Source organism: Sus scrofa, chromosome 18 (assembly GCF_000003025.6).
Source record: "Sus scrofa isolate TJ Tabasco breed Duroc chromosome 18, Sscrofa11.1, whole genome shotgun sequence".
In the NCBI taxonomy this organism is placed as follows: Eukaryota; Metazoa; Chordata; class Mammalia; order Artiodactyla; family Suidae; genus Sus; species Sus scrofa.
Window position 1 is genome coordinate 55,833,141 of NC_010460.4, and position 21,211 is coordinate 55,854,351.

Sequence of the window (21,211 nt, forward strand, 5' to 3'; positions counted from 1 at the left end):
CGGATTCCTACCTTCTGGTCCCCAGGAGAGAGCTGCGAGGCTCGGGACACCATGCCCACCCCTGACTGTGCCAACCAGTGCCCAAGAAGCTGTGCCGATCTCTGGGACCGTGTGCAGTGTCTGCAGGGACCGTGCCGCCCAGGTGCCTGGGAGCTCTGGTGAAGCCTGTGCCCGCTTTGCTGCTTCCTGCTCCCAGAGGGCGTGTGACCCAGGGCCGGCAGACTGCTGGCTCATGAGTTATAGGGCAGCCAGGTGGACCCTTGGGTTACCTGCAGCAACTGGCTGGGGGTCCTGCCTAGCGTGAACTTTAGTCAGCCAGGCTGTGTCCTGAGGATGCTCTGAGGCAGCCTCGAAGGTTCCACAGAGGGCAGGCTAGAGAGGCCCCTTCCTGTGCTAGGCCCTGGGGGATACTGTGGAGATGTGGGGGCGGGGGGCGCTCCAGGGCTGCCTGAGGCACTGGACTCCATAGCTGGCTGTGCGCCTGCCCCAGCACTGAACCCTGCTTGTCCCCCCACCCCCACCCCCAGGCTGCCGCTGTCCCCCTGGCCAGTTGGTGCAGGATGGGCACTGTGTGCCAGTGACCTCTTGCCGCTGTGGTCTTCCCAGCCACAATGCTTCCTGGGTGCTGGCCCCGGCTGAGGTGGTACAGCTGGACTGCAAAAACTGGTATGGCTGCCCGCCGCTAACCAGGCAGGGAGTCTGGGCGCTTTGGGTGGGAGGCTTAGGGCCGGTCAGGGTTGCGGGTGTTTCTAGGAGCAAAGATTCTGCTCAGCCAGGCTCGTGAGGACCTGCGCCCTATCTGCATGCCCCTTCCCACAGCACCTGTGTCAACGGGTCCCTGGTGTGTCACCCCCATGAATGTCCAGCCCTTGGGCCTTGGTCCGCCTGGAGCCGCTGCTCTGCTCCCTGCGGTGGGGGCACTGCCAAGCGACAGCGGAGCTGCAAGGAGGGCCCTGGGGGGGCACCGTGCGAGGCCCAGGACACAGAGCAATGGCAGGAGTGTAACCTGCAGTCCTGCCCCGGTGAGCACGCAGGGCAGTGGGGGCCCATCCCAGCTGGCGGTCACCAAGGTGGGCGGTGGGTCCTGAAGGAGTCCCCTCCCTGAGACTCCACCTCATCTGCGCTGCCCCCAGAGTGCCCTCCCGGCCAGGTGCTCAGTGCCTGTGCTACCTTGTGCCCGCGCCTCTGCTCGCATCTGCAGCCGGGCACCCTCTGCGTGCAGGAACCCTGCCAGCTTGGCTGCGGCTGCCCAGGAGGGAAGGTGGGTACATGCCCTAGCTCTGCGTGGGGGAGCAGGCAGGTGGGGAAGAGGTGGTGGTCCAGGTGTAACTGGAGCCTGCCCCGCCTGCCCAGCTGCTGCACAATGGCACGTGTGTGCCCCCTGCCGCGTGCCCCTGCGCCCAGCTCTCTCTGCCCTGGGGCCACACTTTGACTCTCGAAGAGCAGGCCCAGGAGCTGCCCCCAGGAACTCTGCTCACCCAGAACTGCACCCACTGGTGAGGGCCAGAGCTGGGCTTGGGAGGGCGTGGGGGGAGGGTTTGCTGAGGATGGGAGTGGGGAGGAGGGCCTGGAGGGCATCTGAACAAGAGCCTCTGTCTTCCCAGTGTCTGCCAGGGTGGAGCCTTCAACTGCTCCCGCGGTGACTGTCATGGTGAGAATATGGGCTGCCCAGGTCCCTGCTGCTCCCTCCAAAGCCAAGGCCAGGCTGGTCCTGTCATGGGGAGAGGGGTCCGGCCTATCCTATGCAATGTTACCTCTTTCGGGAAGCCCCCTCCCTCATCTGTCTACACTGACCCCTCCCCCAGGCTGAGAGCCAGCACTCCTTGCCCAGTGCTCCCTGGCCACCCAGCCTGGCCCCCGAGGTGGCTGGGGGCATTTGGCAAGTGCAGTGCTTACACACAGCCAGGCGGTGAGTGATGCGGAAAGAAGTGGAGGCAGGGTTCTTTCCCTGCAGATGAGGAAACCGAGGTCTAGAGGCTGAGCTGAAATGCTACCGTTGCCTGGCTAGGCTGCAGGCCAGTGGTGTCTGCCCTGTGCTGGGTCACCCCCATCTGACCGAGGCCAACCGGCCTTTGCTAAGAGCCCCATGTGCCACACTGGGCTCTGCGTGGATTCTGAGACGCACCAGCATTCAAGCCCCCGGCAGCCCCATCCTGGCTGCTGATGGCAGACTCTCCCCCTGCAACATGTGGGGACAGGAAGGCTCCTAGACACAAGCTGCATCCACAACATGTGACACTGGTGCTGAGAATGGGGAGATCAGGGTGGATAGGACTGGTCAGGGGGGCCTTCCTGGAGGAGGCAAGAAGAAAGCTGGCCCCACCAGAATGGGGAGGGTGGATGAGAGCAGAGCGGTATGTGTGTTTGGAGACCTAGGCGTCTGGAGACCATGAGAACGGAGTGGGGAGTGTCAGGGGAGGGGGGAGAGGGGCCCAGGAGTGCCCAGGGTGGGAGGGGGAGGATTGAGGCCGGACCCAGGGCTGATGTGATGGTCTTTCCTGGCAGAGTGCCCCCCTGGAGAAATGTGGCAGCAGGCGGCCCCTGGGGAACTGGGGCCCTGTGAGCAGACGTGTCGGGAGCTCAACGCCGTGGAGGCTTGGGGCAACTGCAGTGCGGGGCAGGCTGCAGGCTGTGTGTGCCCGCCTGGGCGCTTCCGCAGCCAGCAGGGCCTCTGCGTGCCCGCAGGCCAGTGCGAGTGCTGGCGCCACGGGCGTCCCCACCCGGTGAGACACTGCAGCCCTTGGTGCCACCTTGCCCTTCTTGACCCAGCCTCTGGTCCACTGATTGTCCCTTGCCCCCCCCACTGGCTCCTCCTCCTAAACTCAGTAGGCAGCTTGGCCATCAGCCATCAGCCTGGGACAGACCCTGAACCCCCCCAGGCCCACCTCCCTCCCCAAACTCTTGCCACCAACACCAGGGTCCGGCCACTGCCCTGGCTGGGCCCCCAGGCTGGGTTCAGGTTGGGTGTATAACAGAAAAGTCGAGAAGGGGAAGGATGGAGAGAAGGCTCTTCCTACTTTCCTCAGCCCGGATCCAAGTGGCAGGAGGCCTGTGAGAGCTGCCGCTGCGTTGGTGGGAGGAGTGTCTGCACCCAGCCCTGCCCCATCCTCTCCTGTGCCCAGGTACCCACCCGCTGCCCTCCTAGAGGGCTCCCTGTGCTCCTTCCTGGGTCCCTCACCAGAGGCTGGTCTCGGGGCCTCTAGCAGGCAGGCTGGGGCGTTGGGCCACCCTCCTGAGTGGACTGGGGACCACCCCCTCTGCAGGGTGAGGAGGCCGTGCAGGAGCCAGGCAGCTGCTGTCCCACTTGCCGCCAGGAGACTCCAGGTATGCAGGGGACCTGGGCTACCTCCAGCCACTCCTCTACCTGCTCTGGGCCCTTCTCCCAAACCGCCCCCACCGCTGTCCTCCAGGTCCACTTTCCCCAGTCCCTCCCACCGTGGGGATCCGCAGCATGAAGACCCCCAGTGCTGCATCGCAATGCCAGGCCGCCCCTGCCCCGTGCTCTGCTCAGGTCCACGATCTGTGGCCCTCGGAGTCCTCTCATCATGGCCTCTCTCTGCCCTGCCCTCGCCTCCTGCCACCCACCTGCCCCTCCCCCCAGAGGAGCGGCCTGCCTCCTGCCGGCACCTCACTGAGCTTCGCAACATCACCAAGGGCCCCTGTTACCTGGACCAGGTGGAAGTGAGCTACTGCAGTGGGCAGTGCCCATCCAGCACCAACGTCCTGCCAGAGGTGAGCAAAGAGCCTGCCACCCCTGAGGGCCTGCAGCTGTGGGCCTAAAACCCAGGCAAAGCCCAGGGGACACAAGGGACGAGATCCATCTCACCAGCGTATGGCTGATCAGAGACAGGGGCGTGTTTTCATGCAGGGGAGGTTTTCATCCAGACTCACCTGCTGGGGCGTGAGCTCTGGAGCCTGCTGCCTGCCTCCGTCTCTCCCGGGATGGGGGGTCTTGTCCTGCACCACCCTGCTGTGGCCCTGCACTGCTCCCAGCGCCTGCCCCTTGGCCCACTCTGCCCCTCAAGGCGAGCAAGTCAGAAAACCAAGAGAGGCACAGGAGAGCTAAGTTAACCGGTGATATCGCAAGTGAAAGCTCGAGGGACAGACACCGTACAACGTAGCCTTGTCCCAGATCTTTCCCAGAAGATTGACGGAGGTCCGCTCTGTGTTGTCTCTCCTTGGATCAGGTCACCCGTGGCCCCGCCCTGCCCTCCTGCCTCGGCCACCTGGCCAAGGTTATCTATTCTTGGAAGACAAAGATGCTTTCCCACCTGGTCCTCAGCACTGGGCCACTCTCTTGCTCCCCTGGGCACTCCTGGCACCATCTGGGAATGCCTCCCAAACCACTTTTGAATTTTTTAAAACATAGAGTGAGGAAAGAGGAGTAGTTCAGTTTTTTTCTGGAGTTCCCATTGTGGCTCAGTGGGTTAAGTACACAACGTAGTCTCCTTGAAGATGAGGGTTCTATCCCTGGCCTGGCTCAGGGGGTTAAGGATCCGGCGTCACCGTGAGCTGTGGTGTAGGTCGCAGATGCAGCTCAGATCCCATGTTGCTGTGGCTGTGGTGTAGGCTGGCAGCTGTAGCTCCGATTCGACCCCGAGCTTGGGAACCTCCACGTGCCTCAGGTGCAGCCCTAAAAAGACAAGAGACAAATAAATAAATAAATAAATGAAATGTTCAGTGGGACTTACAGAGTTACTATACGATCTTACAGCGAGGATGTCTGCTTAGGAACGAGACCTCACTTTGCACTTGGGGTCAGACTCTAGCTTAGGACTCCATTCTTCGTAGTTTCAGAAATTGTTAGTCTGTCTCTGCAGCTAGACATGCAGTTAAGGCTGTGTCTTCCCCGGCTGCTGCCAGGATGCCAGTGATGAGCCAGTTAAAAGCCTTGGTTTAACCTGCAGGTTACTGGACGCTCAGACGGGGCGGGAGGCGGGGGCTGGAGTGAAGGAGGTGGGCTTCTCGGAGAACGCGGGCTTGGTGGGGACACACCCCCCTCCCGTCTGGCTCCAGAGTGGGGAGATCTGGTATCTGAGATCTCGGGATCTCCTTGGATAGGGAAGGAGGGTGGTTTGGGCAACTGCGCCTGGCCCCTCCCCAGCTCGGCCACCCCTCTCGCCCAGGAGCCGTACCTGCAGAGCCAGTGCGACTGCTGTAGCTACCGCCTGGACCCCGAGAACCCGGTGCGGATCCTGAACCTGCGCTGCCCCGGCGGCCACACAGAGCTGGCGGTGCTGCCGGTCATCCACAGCTGCCAGTGCAGCGCGTGCCAGGGTGCGTCTGGGCGGGGCTCCGGGGGGCGGGGCCGGGCCTCGGCGGGGAGAGGAGGGCGGGGCCGTGGGGCCTGGAGTGGGCAGGCCTCACCGGACCGGAGCCTGGCAGGGCGTCAGCCAGCAGCCCCCCGCCAGACTCCTCATTCGGAGTCGTTTCCCTCCGCCCCACTCCCCTCCCCAGCCTTTTCGTTAATTTTTTTCTCCAGTCACGCGTAAGCTTGGGTGTTGGAGTCAGGCTTCCCGGGATCAAATCCCAGCTCATCTATTTCCTTCTTTGCTGCGCCCCCGTCCCCTCAGCTTTACAGCAGGCCTGACAGGCTGAGCAGGCTGGTTGGGAGGGCCTGCCGAGAGCCTGCGTGTGAAGTGCCTGGTTCTTGTTAAACACGTGGGCTGTGATAACCCGAGGCCACCCGAGTGGCAGGACAGAGAGAAACCGCGGCGCCGATACTGCGGGAGCGGGGCAAGCGTTCCTCCTCGGCTCTGGGCTTCTTCCTGGAAGCTCTTCCTCCCCCTTCGGCCACCTCGCTCTGCTTCCAGGCCTGACTGCTCGCCTTTTTCACGCGCCCACCTCCCTCTCATTTGTCCTCCAGGAGGTGATTTCTCAAAGCGCTGACGGCTCCGCTGGGAGAAGCCCCGCCGCCTCTCTTGGGGTCCCTGGGCTCAGCAGCACGAACCCCTCCTCCTCTCATGCCCACCCATCCCCTCCCCGTCCTGGCTGTGGTGTATCCCAAATAAAGCGACCTTGGCAGCAGGCCTGCGTGCAGTCGGATCCTTGGGCCCAGAGGGGAAGAGGGGAAGGGGGGACTGCGAGCTCTGGCCTGGACCTGCACAAGGGATGTCTCCTGGGGAACCGCTGTGAACCCGTCAGACCAGTGACCGCCGGCAAGTCACTTCACATATCTGGGCCTCGGATTCCTCATCTGGAGCGTGTTGAATGTGAAGTCTGAAGAGCTCTGGTGTGAGACATCTCCAGGGCCCAGCTGATTTCAGTGCAGCCATGGTGGGCATTTCCACGCAAGACACACTCATCTCACGCGGATGGCTGCTTCTCCTCCTCCTTTTAAAGGGCTTTACTGGAGTTCTCTTGTGGCAGAGTGGGTTAAGAATCCTGCGTTGTCACTGTAGTGGCTTGGGTCACTGCCGTGGCAAGGGTTCGATCCCTGGCCCGGGAACTTCCATATGCCAAGGGTGCAGCCAGAAATGAAAATAAAAACAAACAGACCAAAGAGTAAACGGTTTTTTTGAGGTATAATTTATATCCTTGGAAATTCACCCATCTTGAGTTTACACTTCAGTGACTTTTATAGTGGTGTGCTTTACAACGTTGCACAGATATCGCCAGGATCAAGTTTTACAACATTTCCATCATTTCAAGCCCATTTACAATCAGTCCCTCCCACCTCCAGACCCAGGCAGCCACTAAACTGCTTTCTACCTCAATAGATTTATCTTTTCTGGACATGTCATATAAATGTCTGGCTTATTTGGGTCAGCATGATAATTTTGAGATTCATCTGTCAACAAAAATAATGCGCGAGGCTGCCTTTGGGGTCTTAAGAATGGCAACGCAGGAGACACAGGTAACCCTGAAGGAGTGTGCCGAGGAAGAGAAAGAGATGAGGGCTTATGAAGACAAAGAGCCATGGGGTCCTAAAAGTTGGTTGGAGAGACTTGAGAGTGACTCTGATGTGAGTTAGAAAATATTTGTAAAGAATCAGTTGTTTTAGAGAAGAGTTCTGTTGAATGAAGAAAACCATACAACCTAAAAGCTATGAGTTACATTGTATTTGAGGGCCTTACTAAGGACTATTGCCCAGGAGACAGCCTCTAAGACAGCTCTGAGGAACTGTTCCAAAGGGGTAGTGGAGAAGTAGTGGAGAAGCAAGGATGGATAGGCGTTTTTGGGGGGGGGGAAGCACATGAGGGTCAACATCCAAAGATTACAGAGGGGAGTTCCCTGGTGGCACAGTGGGTGAAGGGTCCAGTGTTGTCACTCCTGCGGCAAAGTTTTGATCCCTGGTCCTGGAACTTCCACCTCCTGCAGGTGTGGCAAAAAAAAAAAAAAAAAAAAAAAAAGATTACAGATAATCACAAAAAACAGACAGACACTTCAAGTTGATGATTTTAAGGCTTTTCTATGCCAGAGTCTGTGCTCACTGAAATTATTCCTTAGATAGTATCTTAACCATCTAGGGCCAGTATCCTGTTTTTCTCCATCCTGAAGTCCCCTCTTGGTGCATCATCAGGGTGTGGCTACAGGGGCTGATGACATGATGGCAGCCAACATTCCTTGTTTACAGAAATGGCAGGCAATGTTGTTTTGTCCACAGGTCCAAGAAGTAAATAAATTATCATAAGTTTTTTTAGGCTAAGGGTCTGATAAGTATCTTAGGTTTCTGGCAGGTGTTCCGGACAACTTCATCAGGTCATAAGGTCAGATTCTATCTGGGCTGAGACCTGCATAAGTCACACTTCCTTAATGGCCTCCTGGCTGTAGAGAGCTCTCTTAGCAATACTGACTCCATTTTGATTTTCCTTTCACCCATCCATATTATCCATATATCAGCAGCTTGTTCCTTTTTATTGCTGAAGAGTGATTCACATTTTGTCTACCCATTCACCAACTGATGAACATTTGAGTACTTGTTTTTCTGTCTATTATGAATAAAGCTGCTACGAACATTTCTATACAAGTCCTTGAGTGGTCATGTTTTCATTTCTCTTGGGAACATGCCTAGGAATGGAAACAGCTGGGTCCTATGGTAAGTTTATGTTTAATTTTTTAAGAAGCTTTCAAACTGTTCCCCAAAGTGGCTGCACCATTTTATAGCTCCCTCACCTCACCCCCACCCACAAAGAACCAGGGTTCTTTTCTCCGCACCCTGTCCCTCACTTGTTATTTTTTTAACAGCCATTCAGTGGGTATGGAGTGGTGTCTCACTGCAGTTTTGCTTTGTATTTCCTTAATGACTAATGATGCTGAGCATTTTTTTTTTCATGTGCTGTGCTGATTTGCTGTTGTAGATCTTCTTTTCAAGCTGCTTCTTCTTTCTGCCCCAGGGCTTTTCTGACCACAGACACTGTCCACTTGACCTTTGCACTAATACAGCTTGAAGTATAAGTGTGAGGATGGAATGTGGTTAATGCCTCTTGGGGTGACCCTCAACTCCTGGGGATGGGAGTGGCAGATGAATGCTTGGTTCCCCACTGTTCAGACAGACTATTACGCGGGGCATTCTGTATGATTCTCAGACGCGGAAAGAAGCCCGCCCCAAATGCCCACAGCAGTGACCTCTAAAACACACCCTTCCATCAGGTTTTCCTTCTCCCTGCTTCACTCTCTCAAGTCCCAAGGTCTGCTCTCCGGGGTCACTTTTCAGGACTGAGTCCTTGTCTCCAGCTCTGCTTCCAGGATGGAGTGGAGAGGGAAGAAGCACGGCTGGATGCTTCCACCCCAATGCCCAGTGACCTTGTGTATTACTTTTTGCTCCTTCATATTCCTCAGACCGCCCCACAAGTGAGAGTCCCATCCAGCTACAATTACTAGCAAAGAGGAGAGGGCCCATGGGAGAGATGAAAAGAGGCTCTTTAGTTGATAAAGTGGGACACAGGAAGGGATGTTCTGGCAGGAGCAATGAGAACTTGAATTGTTCTGGGTGAGGCCCTAGGTGGGACCCCTATCATGCCACACCTATCAGTACACACAAAGAGGCCATGCCAACACACAGGGAGCCAGTGGCCAACTACAAGCCAGGAAGAGGGGTCTCACTAGAAACCAACCATGTTGGCATGATGACCTGACTTCTAGTCTCCGGAACTGTGAGAAAGTAAATTTCTCTTTATTTATTTTTTATTTTTTTATTTTTTTGTCTTTTTTTTTTTTTTTTTTTTTGCTATTTCTTGGGCCGCTCCCGCGGCATATGGAGGTTCCCAGGCTAGGGGTCCAATCGGAGCTGTAGTCTCCGGCCTACGCCAGAGCCACAGCAACGCGGGAGCCGAGCCGCGTCTGCAACCTACACCACAGCTCACGGCAACGCCGGATCCTTAACCCACTGAGCAGGGCAGGGACCGAACCTGCAACCTCATGGTTCCTAGTCGGATTCGTTAACCACTGCGCCACGACGGGAACTCCCTCTTTATTTTGAAGTTATGTTTCTGATCTGTTTTCCCCATAGACTATGAAATCCTTGAAGGCAAAGGTTGCGTTTCATTCAACTGCATATTCCCAAATCTTGCACAGCCTCTGGCACATGGTAGGCAACCAGCGATGCTTTTTGAATGAATGTAAGGCAAGGCATTTCCCTCCTTGATTATATAAAGTCTGGATCTTCAAGGTTGAGATTGGCCCCAAAAGTGCAAAGGACAAACCCAATCAGGGTACTTTGCCCTGACTGCAGGGCCTGGGAGAGCGTTTCCTAGTAACCGTCTCAGAAAGACAGTGAGCGGTTCCGCGTCCAATCAGGTCCCCGTAGGTCCGGAGCCAATAGCAGCTTTGAGAGCCCCTTACCAAGCCTGGACTGCTCTTCCCATGATGCCCTGCCGCCTCCGCTAGGTGGCTGCCGTAAAGCCGCTCGCTCAGCGCGACGCAAGTGCCCGCTGCGCGCCTCTCTGGGCTAAGCCAGCGCCACGGCACCCCCCGGACGCGGGACAGGGTTCCGGGCTGCGCTCCTCTCCCGCCAGGGCATCCTCCCCTCCGGGGGCCCCAGTCCCCAAGGTGGACCCGGCGGTGGCATCCTCAGACCGGGCCGCGGGGGGAGGGGCGGCCTGGAGACAGTGGCGGGGTCAGCACCGGCCACGGAAAGCGGGGCCATGGAGCCCAGAGAGTCGGGGAAGGTAGGCCTGGAAGGGCCCTGGGACCGCCCGCCTCCCCCCCGTAGATCCCTGATCTGGCCTCCGGTGAAGCGGGCGGTACGGGCGGCGTCTTCGCAGATGAGCCAGCCTTGCAGGGAAGGACTCGCCCGCTCGCTCGCCCGCCGCTTCCTCTGCAGTCTGGAGGCCGCCTCGGGGCGAGTCCCCGGGGCCTTCCACCCGCTCCCTCCGCGGCTGCTCTCTGCCGAGTGGCCGCTCTTTTGATGCTGGGTGGGTGACCTGCTCAGTATAGTGATACGAAAGTGCGCTTTCTGTATTCCCATGCCACCGTCGCTTTTGCAGAGGGCCAGTGTGTTTTAAGGCTTTGAGGCTGGATAAGACCCCACTGGGAGCCAGGGGTAGGGATCAGCGAGAGGCAGAGTGAGGGCGTGGCCTTGCCTAGACCCCCTTCCCAAGAAAGGGCTGAGAAGAAAACGGCAAGGCGCCTGCCGTATTTCTTGCGGATTGTTTCTAGCTTATCTGTTTCGTGGAGTATCTGATTATCGTTTAGAAGCATTCCATAAACTCGCTTCAGCCTTTGGGCAGGAAGCTGCGAGTTGGAAGAAACGGAGTGGAAAAGTGCTTGAAGGTAGAGTTAGTGGGTTTGGCAGGATTGTCAGAGCTTGGAGTCAGTGTCGGCAAAGACCAGTGTGGTTGCAGTCACTTGACTTGGTGACAGTGGCAGCCTTTTGGGACTAAGATCTTTCTGGATGTTTTTTACTGCCAGTTCTTGAGGATTGTTTCTTTGGCACAAAGGGAATGTCCTGAACAAACATCTTTGAGTGTGTATTGAGTCTCTCCTTAAAAAAAAAAAAAAAATTATCTTAATAAACATTTGCGATCAGTGATTTCAGTTGATGGTGATGCTGGAAATACAAGGATAAATATGAAATGACCAGTTTCCTCCAGGAGCCCTCCTGCAATTTTCCCTTCAATAACTTGGATAAGCCTGGAATTGTCCCACAGACAAAAGAAAGAAAGGGTAATGAGGTTAATGTGATGCTATAGTTTTTCCTGAAAGGACCAGGAGGATTCTGAATTACAAAAGAAGTTCTTGCTTAAGAATCTCTTTTCCGTATTCCCTCCTTCCCACAAGCCACAGTGATGCGTTTTCCAGATGAAACAACCTACAGAGTAAAGAGTCCAAGACAATAAAGCTCAGCAGAAGCTAACTAAAGATTGAAGGTGACTGTGTGCCAGCCTCATGTTAAGCCCTTTAGGGGATACTAAAAGAGTAAAGGAAATGGCCCTTACCCTCAGGTAATGTCCTCAGATTACTTTAGACTACCTGATTTTGGACAGAGTGAGAGCAAGATGTAGTGGGGAAGAAGGGTTCTAAGCAGTTGGCATCAAAAATTGGAATTAGTGGGAATTCCCTGGTGGTCTAGTGGTTAGGATTTCAGCTCTTGCATTGCTGTGGCCGGGGTTCGATCCCCCGTTTGAGAACTGAGGTCCCACATCAAGCCACCTCACGCTGTGAGTGGGGGGGAGAAGGAATTAATGTAGTTTCCACTGTGGCATGGGATGTGGTGGTGTCTCTGCAGAACCAGGATGCAGGTTGGATGCCCAGCCCACCACAGTGGGTTAAAGGATCCTTTGTTGCTGTAGCTGCTATAGGTAGAAACTGCAGCTCAGATCTGATCCCTGGCTTAGGAACTCCATGTGCTACGGGGCAGCTCCCCCCGCCCCCCAAAAAAGGAATTTGTGATTGGAGGTTGATCTCAAGCTATTCTGTTCATTTGGAGGCTTTCTTAGCCTTTAATGGGAGAAGAGAGAAATACAAATATTTTGGGAGGTAGAGGAGAAATTTGATGTCCTTTTTAAGTGTAGCCACTAATTGCAAACCCTGGAGACTGGAAATTTCACTTGTGATTCTAATCTTAATTGCAGGTGCATCAGTTTTCTAATGGAGGGAATGAGAATGTTATCTACAGATGAAATAAAGTGATTGCAAAACAAACTAGCAGTGTAAGATGTATTGCAAAAGAGTGACATTAACTAAACCCTGAGGGGAATACTGTGCTATTTTAAAGTTCCATTCTGAATATCACTTTTTCTGACTCAAAGCTGGGACACTAGGAGTCCACTTGAGGTAGTAGCCTGATCTATTATTAGGATCTTCCTTTGATGCTATTTTGTGGTATCTGTTAACCTGTTGGATTGAGTGTGAGGTATCTTGCCTGTCATTGGCAGAGTAATGGATGGAGGTCAAAGACTTTTCCCCATCGCTCAATCCCATTATTCTGTTTTATTTTCTTACAGTCCTTACCACTATATAAAATTCTCACATTTATTTATTTGTTTACATGTTTGCTGATTTCACTCCCGGGCTGCATCCCCAGGTAGAATAATGGAGCAGTATCTGGCACTTAATAGGTTCTCAGAAAGTGTTTTTCAAAATAAATGACTCAAAATAGCATCTCTGCATGAGCCCTTCTGCTGTAAGGCTGAGGTGCTCTGAATAACACTGCAGTCTTGACACCTCACGAGCCCCCTGGCAGATATTTTTGGCGCTGCCATATAGGAGCATTTATTATGTATATTTTTATTGCCTCAGCATCTCTGCTTTCTATCCCCTCTTCCCGTGGAACTGATTGAACTGATCATTCCCTTCTCATTTTCCTCCAGACCCAGTTTTATTGCACTTACTTCATAATTGCCTGTCACCTCCTGATAGGTTTTAATCTCCTTGACAAATAGAGGTAGTGCCTTTTATATTTTAGGATCCCCAAGCCCATAGAAACAAACAAAATATATGTTGAGTGAAACAGTCAAGTGTCTGAAATATTTCCTGTATAATGTGGTGGTGGGGAGAGGAGTGTGACGGTGAAAACAACAGAGGACTAGGCACCGTGAGGGATCTAAAGCATTCCTTGCTCAGGGAAGGAGAAGAGTGGATAGGTGAGCAGGGAATCCCTGGCAAAAGAGCTGAAGTGTGACTGGGAAACTTAATGAGTGAGTAGGTGCTAAGTGGGTGGGAGAAAGGGAGCAGAGTCAGGGGATCTAAAGATGAGGTGTGTAGAGGAAGAAAAGGCACAAGACACCTTTGATTGATTGGTTACACTAATCTGGCTGGAGTCCAGATTCCAGGTGGAGAATATCTAGAGCTAGGGTTAGGAAGGCAGGTTAGGTTCCATCTAGGGGACTTGGTGCTCGGCTGAGCAGTCAGAGCTCTACCTTATGGACCATGGGAATCAGTCAAATAGAACAGAGGAGTTCCCGACGTGGCTCAGTGGTTAACGAGTCTGACTAGGAACCATGAGGTTGTGGGTTCGATCCCTGGCCTTGCTCAGTGGGTTAAGGATCTGGCATGCCGTGAGCTGTGGTGTAGTTTGCAGACGTGGTTTGGATCCCGCGTTGCTGTGGCTTTGGCATAGGCTGGTGGCTACAGCTCTGATTCGACCCCTAGCCTGGGAACCTCCATGTGCTGTGGGAGCAGCCCAAGAAATGGCAAAAAGACAAAAAAACCCAAAAACCAACCAACCAAACAAACAAACAAAAAACAAACAAAAAACCAAATAGAACAGAGATGTTCTGTTCTCTGATAGAATAGAGATAGATATTCTTTGCTCAGCATGTGGGTAAATAATTCCTCTTACTCCAGCAGTTTTGTGTTTTCTTTACATTGCAGTCAACTGGAATCAGAAGGCTGTTACCGTAATACTGATTAAAAGAGAGGTACCAGGGTTAGGCGCCCATCTCTTTTATTGGGAAAGCATTTCGCTATTATCTAAACATTCAGTCCTGGCCATACTCTTCATCATTGTGGCGATCTTTAACTAAAGTGATGGGGCCACTGGCTTTACATTACGTGCACCTGTTCCCCCAGGAAGCCAGGGCGGGCGGGGATGAATAGAGAGCTCTGCTTGCCCTTGGTCACAAACCCTTTAACCTGCCCCGACGGGAACAGCTTGCCCACTAGTCCTGGAGTATGGTAGGCCTCCTGGGATTTGCCTTCAGTATAATAGCGAGGGTTTTTTCCCCCCTCCGGTCGCTGGCTTTCCTTAGCCTGTCCTGGGTGTACCCCTTTGCTGTCTGACTGCCTGCTTTTGATCTTCCGGCAGCCTTTTGCAATTATAATCACATTTTGCTTTGGAAGACACTCTGGAAGCAAATAGTTATTTAAAACATACATTTGGCAGTACAATTACATTTTTGTTTCAAAAAATGGTTCATTCATTCATATTCATAGACAAAAGATTGGAAAGTTACATACAAAATGTCAATAGTGATTCTTTTCAGCAAGCATATTGTGGGTGATCTTAAAATGTTTGTTTCTGCTTATTGTGTAAATTTTCTGCAGTGAACATGTATTGACTCATAAGAAAAATACTCAAATTACAAACCGATAGTGACTGATAAGAATTATCTGTATTTTTTTTTTCCCCAGAAACGTCTATGTTGAAGTAAAATAGATATGTCATGTGCTTGAAATATGAGTATAAAGTTACAGGCAATTTTAAACAAATGTACTAGAACTTGTTATAAGTGGAAATGAATGTGTCCCCTTCAGAACTGTCACTTTGGAAGGACTTCTACTTACCTCAATGATGCTGTTTCCCAAAATGTTCTTCTTCGATATTGGGAGGTTTATTTATTGCTGATAATTTTATTTATTTTTTATTTCTTTGAGTAGATGATAAATGGTAGTACAGAATTTAAAGGGATAAACAGTAATGTCTTCTGACTGTTTTCTGATTATTTCTTTTATAACCACTTGTTTCCTGGCTGCAATATCTTACCTCTCCGAGGCTGCTGCTGATAGTTTTGTTTTTTTCCCCTCCATGCCTCACATCCATTTCCTCAATTCCTCCTCCCTCTTGCCCGCCTCCCCCCCATCTGTTTTGGTCTCTATCAGACCTGTTAGAGTCTTTCCTCCGATAGCTGATAGTCCAGTTGTTTGCTGACCCTTAACAGTGGAAAACCAGAATCCTCTCTGCTCGGTGTGAGCACATGGAAGAGTGGGGCTTGTCAGCTTGGAGCTGGTGTTGAGGATCTGGGCAAGCAGTTGCTGGCTGACAGCTTTCCCCAGTTCTTAGTATTTCAGCCTTAGCGCCTTCACTCCCAGGCCAGAGGTTCCCAGGGCTGCTGGAACCTGAGTCTTTTGAGGATTTATTGGTGTAAATTGGGTTGTTTCTCAGTTTGCCCACCGCCGGGTGAGGATTCGATTTTCTTGGATCTGCTTAGTTATTACTTTTTCACCTGCTTTTCAGTTAACAAAATTGTATTGCTCTGTTCCCTTATTGTGTTCTCCATCCTAGTGGGTTTGTTTAGAGATTTTTTTCAGGGAGAGGGGGAGGAAGTCTTTTAAATTCACGGAGGATGCAAAATTCAGAGTACTTGTTCAATCTGCCATCTTAATCCAGGACTCCCCAAAACATTTCCTGAATTTTCTTACTCCTTTTTATGGGAACAGAGCTCTTTTACAAGCCCTATGGAATATGGTTCTCAGCTCTAAAGCTTTGCCTATCTCAGAGCTCCCTGTGCCTCAGCGGGATAAGGATCCAGCCTTTTCACTTCTGTGGCTCAGGTCACTGCTGTGGTGCAGGTTTGATCCCTGGCCTGGGAACTTCCATATGCTGTGGGCACGGCAAAATACATTTTTAAAACAAAAAAATATAAAAAGTTTTAAAAAGTATAAAGCTTTGCCTATCTCGATCATAGACCACATTCACAGACACAGTTCTGAGTGGCTTTTTCTAGAAATAAGATACATATTCCTAAGTGAAGATTTACCATGTTCAAGATTTTGCAAAAGAAGTGATCTTGGTTGCTGTTGACGGACTGACTGAGAAGTAGTGGGTCCTGTTGGAAGGCAGATGCAGGGGGCGCAGGGAAAGGACTGTGAGATTCCTGAGTCAGCCTTCGTTCGGACCCTTTTGTTTCAGTGTGTGGCCCTTTCTAGAAGAACAGGTCTCGTTCCCACTGTGGCTCGCACCGAGGTGGCGAGAGCAATGAGGTGTAGGTCTTGTGTGCAGCTTGACCGTGCCCCTCCCCCAACCCGATCTGTCCCCAGAGTGGGGTGCCCTCAGGTGGACATGAACACAGGTGTGGAAGGCTAAGGGAGAAGTTGGTGCTTAGCTGGTGTCATTTTTCCTTCCAGGCTCCTGTGACGTTTGATGACATCACAGTGTATTTGCTTCAGGAGGAGTGGATGCTGCTGAGTCAGCAGCAGAAGGAGATCTGTGGTTCTGACAAGCTGGTGGCACCACTGGGTACGGGCCCCTTTCACTCTCCCACTGCCTGACTCTAGATCCGCAGCTGCATCTGCCTGTGACATCCTTGAGGAGTGTCTGGAATCTGACCATCTCTCCCAGGCATCTTTTTTTTTTTTTTGCTTTTTAGGGCCACACCCATGGCATAGGGAGGTTCCCAGGCTAGGAGTCGAATCAGAACTGTGGCTGCCAGCCTACACCACAGCCACAGCAACACAGGACCTGAGCCTCGTCTTTGACCTACACCACAGCTCACAGCAACACCGGATCCTTAACCCACCGAGCGAGGCCAGGGATTGAACCTTCAACCTCATGGTTCCCAGTTGGACCCATTTCCGCTGCGCCACAACGGGAACTCCTCCCAGGCATCTTTGCACCGTGTACTCAGCCCCGTATCTGACCGAACTGCACATGGATTCACACATCACCCTTTCTCTTTTCCACTTAAGTTGTCCAAGAGCAGTGGGGTGATTGAGCAGGGTGGCTGTTGCAGGGTATCACGGGATGCCCGGGGAGCCCCACCTGCAGACTGTGGAGCTGTGAAGTGGATTTTGTTTCAGGTGCCCACAGGACACCAGAGGGCCTGGGGGATGCTAGAATGAGCCTCAGATCTGCAGTGTGGAAATCTGGCCTTAGGCCCAGCTCTGCCACGCGGTACTGGTGTGCATTTGGCCAAGCCCATCAGCCTTTTTAAGCCTTGGTTTTTTTCTTCACAGGATTGTTATAGAGGTTTAATGAGATAAAACAACGTACAACTTGGGGCCCGTGTAGGTATTTTTCATCCTTTTAGTTTTCTGAGTGTCCTCTCTCTGCCTCTATGGGTAAACTTCCTGTGCCACGGACAGAGGTGAGTGTGTTTCACTGTGTGTGCACGCACATGGACTCTTTGCTGATTTCAGTTTGATGACTGTCCGCCATGCCTTTCTTTGCTTCTTCTTGTCTTGGCCCTGTGACGGGGTTATGGGAGCAACAGTCTCAGCTCATCGTTTTCGTTTGGCTTCTTTAACATATTTAAATAAGTTGTCAATATTTAACCATTGAGAGTTTTTCACATAGAAATATAATTTCTGGCTTCTCTTGAAAACTGGGATGGTCTGGCCATGCTGACCCTGCATTGGGCTGGTAGCCCCTCCTGGAATTTTTTTTTTTTTAATGTTCAGAATGGATGAATTTATTAAGGTCCCTCAAAATTCATGAAGATTCCTCAAAAAATAAGAAGTCTATGACATAAAGCAGTTTACTAAAGAATACGCAGCAAAAAATGTAGGAAAGGAAGTATAAAAGAGAGTCAGGGAGTTCCCGTTGTGGCTTAGTGGGTTAAGAACCCGACTATTACCCATGAGGATGCAGGTTCAATCCCTGGCCTCACTCAGTGGGTTAAGTATCCAGCATTGCCTGAGCTGAGGCTAGGTCTCAGATGCTGCTTGGATCTGGCCTTGCTGTGGCTGTGGTGTAGGCTGGCAGCTGCAGCTCCAGTTCAACCCCTGGGAACTTCCATATGCTGCAGGTGCAGCCATTCCCCTCCTGGATTTGAGCAACTGCCCTACACATGGGTTCAAATCCACAGCCTCCCCTTCCCCACCCCCACCCCACACCCACCTAGTTTCCTCAGATAATCTGGTCCTGCTCAGCATCTGAGTTTGGGCCTCTGCTCTGAACCAATAGTTCTCATGCCTTTTTAGCCTGCGTGACCTGAATCCAGGATCTCATGGTACTTCTCTCTGTTCCTGACTCAGAACCAACTCTTGCCAGTTCCGAGCTGTTCTATAAATTTGAGCAAGGACCAGAGCCCTGGCTGGCCAATGTCCAGGACCAGAGGAACCTCCTGAACTGCCACCCTGGTGAGTGTGGACCCACCCCAGATGAGGGGGAGAAGGGTGCTTAGCTAGAGGGAGGGAGCAGGAAGCTGGGCCCCAGGACTCAGGCCTCATCCTCTGCCTCTCCCTGTTCTCCACCAATTACACTCGAATGCGTTTCTTCCCCGAGCTGTTACCTTGTCTACGATGCACACACCTTCCCCTACATCATTCTTCAGACTCAATTTATTTGGTGTATTCCTCCCTTTCTTTCTACCCGAGAGTAGATATATGTAATTATATACCCAAGTTCCATGAAGGCATGGCTTAGTCTTACTACCATCCTCCCAGTGCCAAGAACAGTGCCTGGCGTGTCGTTGCACAGTAGACAGTCATGCTCAGACGTCTGCCAAGTCCTGCGAGTTGATGTTTGCGTTCCTCCTCTGATAAGCCTGTCCCGTTCAGGGATTGGAGGCCGGTGGCATCTTGTCGTTGTGCAGGGTCACCATGTTAAAACAGCCCCTCCTCCAGGAGAAAATGGTGGTAGAACAAGTTCCTACATGCATTGAATTGGAAGTTTGCTCTCCCTTGTGATCTATGGACCACAAGGAGCCCAGACTTCACAGGTGCTAATTTGTTATGGTTTGTTTTTCTTGTGCTTGGCTTTTGATTTTGAGCCTTTTGTCTCTTTACTAGCAGCTTTGTGCTTCTGGAGTTGGCTACAGTTTTGTATACTGGTCTCTTGGCCTGGAGCAGATAGGGTTGGGTCCTTGGCCACTGGTCACCTGAGCTTGCTGATACTTAAGAAATGGCTCCAGAGGAGCTCAGGTTGCCCAGGCTGTGTTTCAACTAAGGAGCAAATGAGGAAACTTCAGGTTTAGCTTCAAGAAGAAAACTCTTGAAGTTCACTTGTGGTGCAGCAGGTTAAGGATCTGGCCTGGTCACTGCAGCAGCTCAAGTCACTGCTATGGTTTGATCCCTGGTCTGGAAATTTCCACATGCCACAGGCATGGTCAAAAAAAGAGAGAAAAATCTCAGTGAGGTCATGGGGCTTTTCACCTCTTTGAAGGGTTGTGGGGTGAGAGAGGGATTAGACCTGGGTTTCTCTGAGGCTGAAGTAGTGCGCCTGGGTGGGAGTTACTCAGAGATGGATTGCAGCTTAAGGAAGACTCTCTGGGGACCAAAATTGTTTGCCCAGGAGGTAGGTCTCTCTCTTGCCCTAAAGGTACACGAGCAAAGTGCAGATGCCCGTCTGGCAGAAGCACTGTAGACGGGGATGCCTGCTGAGTGTGGAGTTGCAGGGGGTGTTTAATTACTTTTTTGAACCCCACATTCCCTTGGTTCAGTTTTCTTATCCATAAATAAGTCTGCTCTCCTGAAGACCGTGTCCCCGTCTTAGGGGGCAAAATCAAATCACAAAGACCTCCTTTTGGCCAGAGGTATCTGTCTTTTAAATTAAAAAAAAAAAAAAATACATACACACACACACAGCAGTTTGCTTAAAGGCCATTTGGCTTCTCCTAGGTTAGGCAAGATGGGCCTGGGTCTGGGGGACCTTGAGGAGAAAACAAGGGGCGGGTATGGTTCCAGCTGTCATTGTCCGTGTATCTGACCACGTCTATGAGTAGCAGCCCACCTTAGGTTTCAGAGCACATTCCATCTGATTCTTTTCTCTAAAGGAAAAAACAAGATGGGCTTCGTGGAGGAGACGGACTTGCAAAAGCCAGCCCGAGAAACTGGACCGTACCTGCCACCCGAGAAGAAGGCTTGTCTTTCCCACTTCAGCTCTGAGAGTGGCAGCATCGAGGTAGACTGTACAGGAAAAAGCAGAAAACCCTTGAAACCCCGCTCCATCCAGAAGTCGTGGTTTGTGCAGTTCCCATGGTTGGTCATGAACAAGGAGCAGACGGCTCTCTTTTGCTCTGCCTGCCGAGAATACCCAGCTGTCAGGGACAGACGGTCAAGACTGATAGAAGGTTATACAGGCCCATTCAAGGTGGAGACTCTCAAATACCACGCCAAGAGCAAGGCCCACGTGTTCTGTGTCAAGGCCCTGGCAGCCCGGGACCCCGTCTGGGCAGCCCGTTTCCCGAGCATCCGGGATGTGTCTGGAGATGAACTGGCCGACCCAGGGCACCTTTTCACGGCAGATTATCCCACATTTTACCCCCCAGGGCTGCTCGGGGCCCGTGATGACCTGAGCCAGCTCCTGCCCAGCTCCAGAACTGCACTCAAGGACCCTGGAGGGAATGGAGCAATTCCTGCCTTGTACCTAGACTGCATTTCCGATTTCAGGCAAAAAGAAATTGCTCATGACACCCGCAGCTCCTCAGTCATTGACATTTTATGTAATGACTCTGCTGAACCCTGTGACCAGGTAATATGTTTATTTATTTGTTTTTCTCTTTTTTAATTTATCTTTTTAATTAAAGTATATTTGATTTACCATGTTGTGCCAATTTCTGCTGTACAGCAAAGTGACCTAGTCATACATACATATATACACACACATACATTCCCTTTCTTCTGTAGTATCTTCCGTCATGTTTTATCCTGGGAGGCTGGATATAGTTCCCTGTGCGGCACAGCAGAACCTCGTGGCTTCTCCATTCTAAACGTAATAGTTTGCATCTACTAATCCCAAACTTCCCCTCCTTCCATCCCACTCCCTCCCCCTCCCCCTGGGCAACCACAGGTCTGTTCCTTGTGTCAGTGAGTCTGCTTCTGTTTTGCAGATAGGTCCATTTATGCCAGATTTTCCACATCTAAGTGATATCATATGGTATTTCTCTTTCAGTGTGTTTATAATGATTGCTGTATTTCAAGGGAAGGATTCTGTACTGAAAACAGGATATATTGTGTGATGATGATGGGAAAGTTACATTGGCCATACCTGCTGCTAACATCATAGTGTCACTGTAAGCTGACATGCCTGTAATGTGCTGGGCATTGTTTTAAATGCTTTACATGTATTATCTCCTTTATTTACGACCATGGCCCTATTATCATCACCTCCTTTGGGCAGGTAAAAAAAACATAATTATTGGGGCCAAATATTCTAACTTCTGACATAAAG

The 21,211-nt window shown here is 51.8% G+C and overlaps 2 protein-coding genes across 10 annotated transcripts in view; both read left to right on the top strand.

Annotated features, from left to right (window-relative positions):
- SSPO (SCO-spondin) overlaps positions 1-6,027 on the top strand; it is a 55,509-nt gene extending 49,482 nt beyond the window's left edge. The window contains exons 90-101 of the mRNA XM_021078747.1: positions 26-142; positions 528-666; positions 820-1,022; positions 1,134-1,261; positions 1,354-1,496; positions 1,605-1,651; positions 2,506-2,723; positions 3,027-3,122; positions 3,264-3,324; positions 3,602-3,732; positions 5,127-5,277; positions 5,867-6,027. Of these exons, the coding sequence (XP_020934406.1) occupies positions 26-142; positions 528-666; positions 820-1,022; positions 1,134-1,261; positions 1,354-1,496; positions 1,605-1,651; positions 2,506-2,723; positions 3,027-3,122; positions 3,264-3,324; positions 3,602-3,732; positions 5,127-5,277; positions 5,867-5,889 (1,457 nt within the window). The 3' untranslated portion in view covers positions 5,890-6,027. The remainder of the gene's footprint in view (positions 1-25; positions 143-527; positions 667-819; positions 1,023-1,133; positions 1,262-1,353; positions 1,497-1,604; positions 1,652-2,505; positions 2,724-3,026; positions 3,123-3,263; positions 3,325-3,601; positions 3,733-5,126; positions 5,278-5,866) is intronic.
- ZNF862 (zinc finger protein 862) overlaps positions 9,830-21,211 on the top strand; it is a 40,507-nt gene continuing 29,125 nt past the window's right edge. For 4 of the 9 annotated variants that reach the window (XM_021079099.1, XM_021079101.1, XM_021079100.1 and 1 more), the window contains exons 1-4: positions 9,830-10,109; positions 16,228-16,339; positions 18,076-18,180; positions 19,815-20,512. In XM_021079099.1, the coding sequence (XP_020934758.1) occupies positions 10,086-10,109; positions 16,228-16,339; positions 18,076-18,180; positions 19,815-20,512 (939 nt within the window). In that variant the 5' untranslated portion in view covers positions 9,830-10,085. Of the gene's footprint in view, positions 10,110-16,227; positions 16,340-17,055; positions 18,181-19,814; positions 20,513-21,211 lie in introns of all 9 variants that reach the window. The other 5 variants (XM_021079104.1, XM_021079106.1, XM_021079102.1 and 2 more) reach the window with 5 other exon arrangements.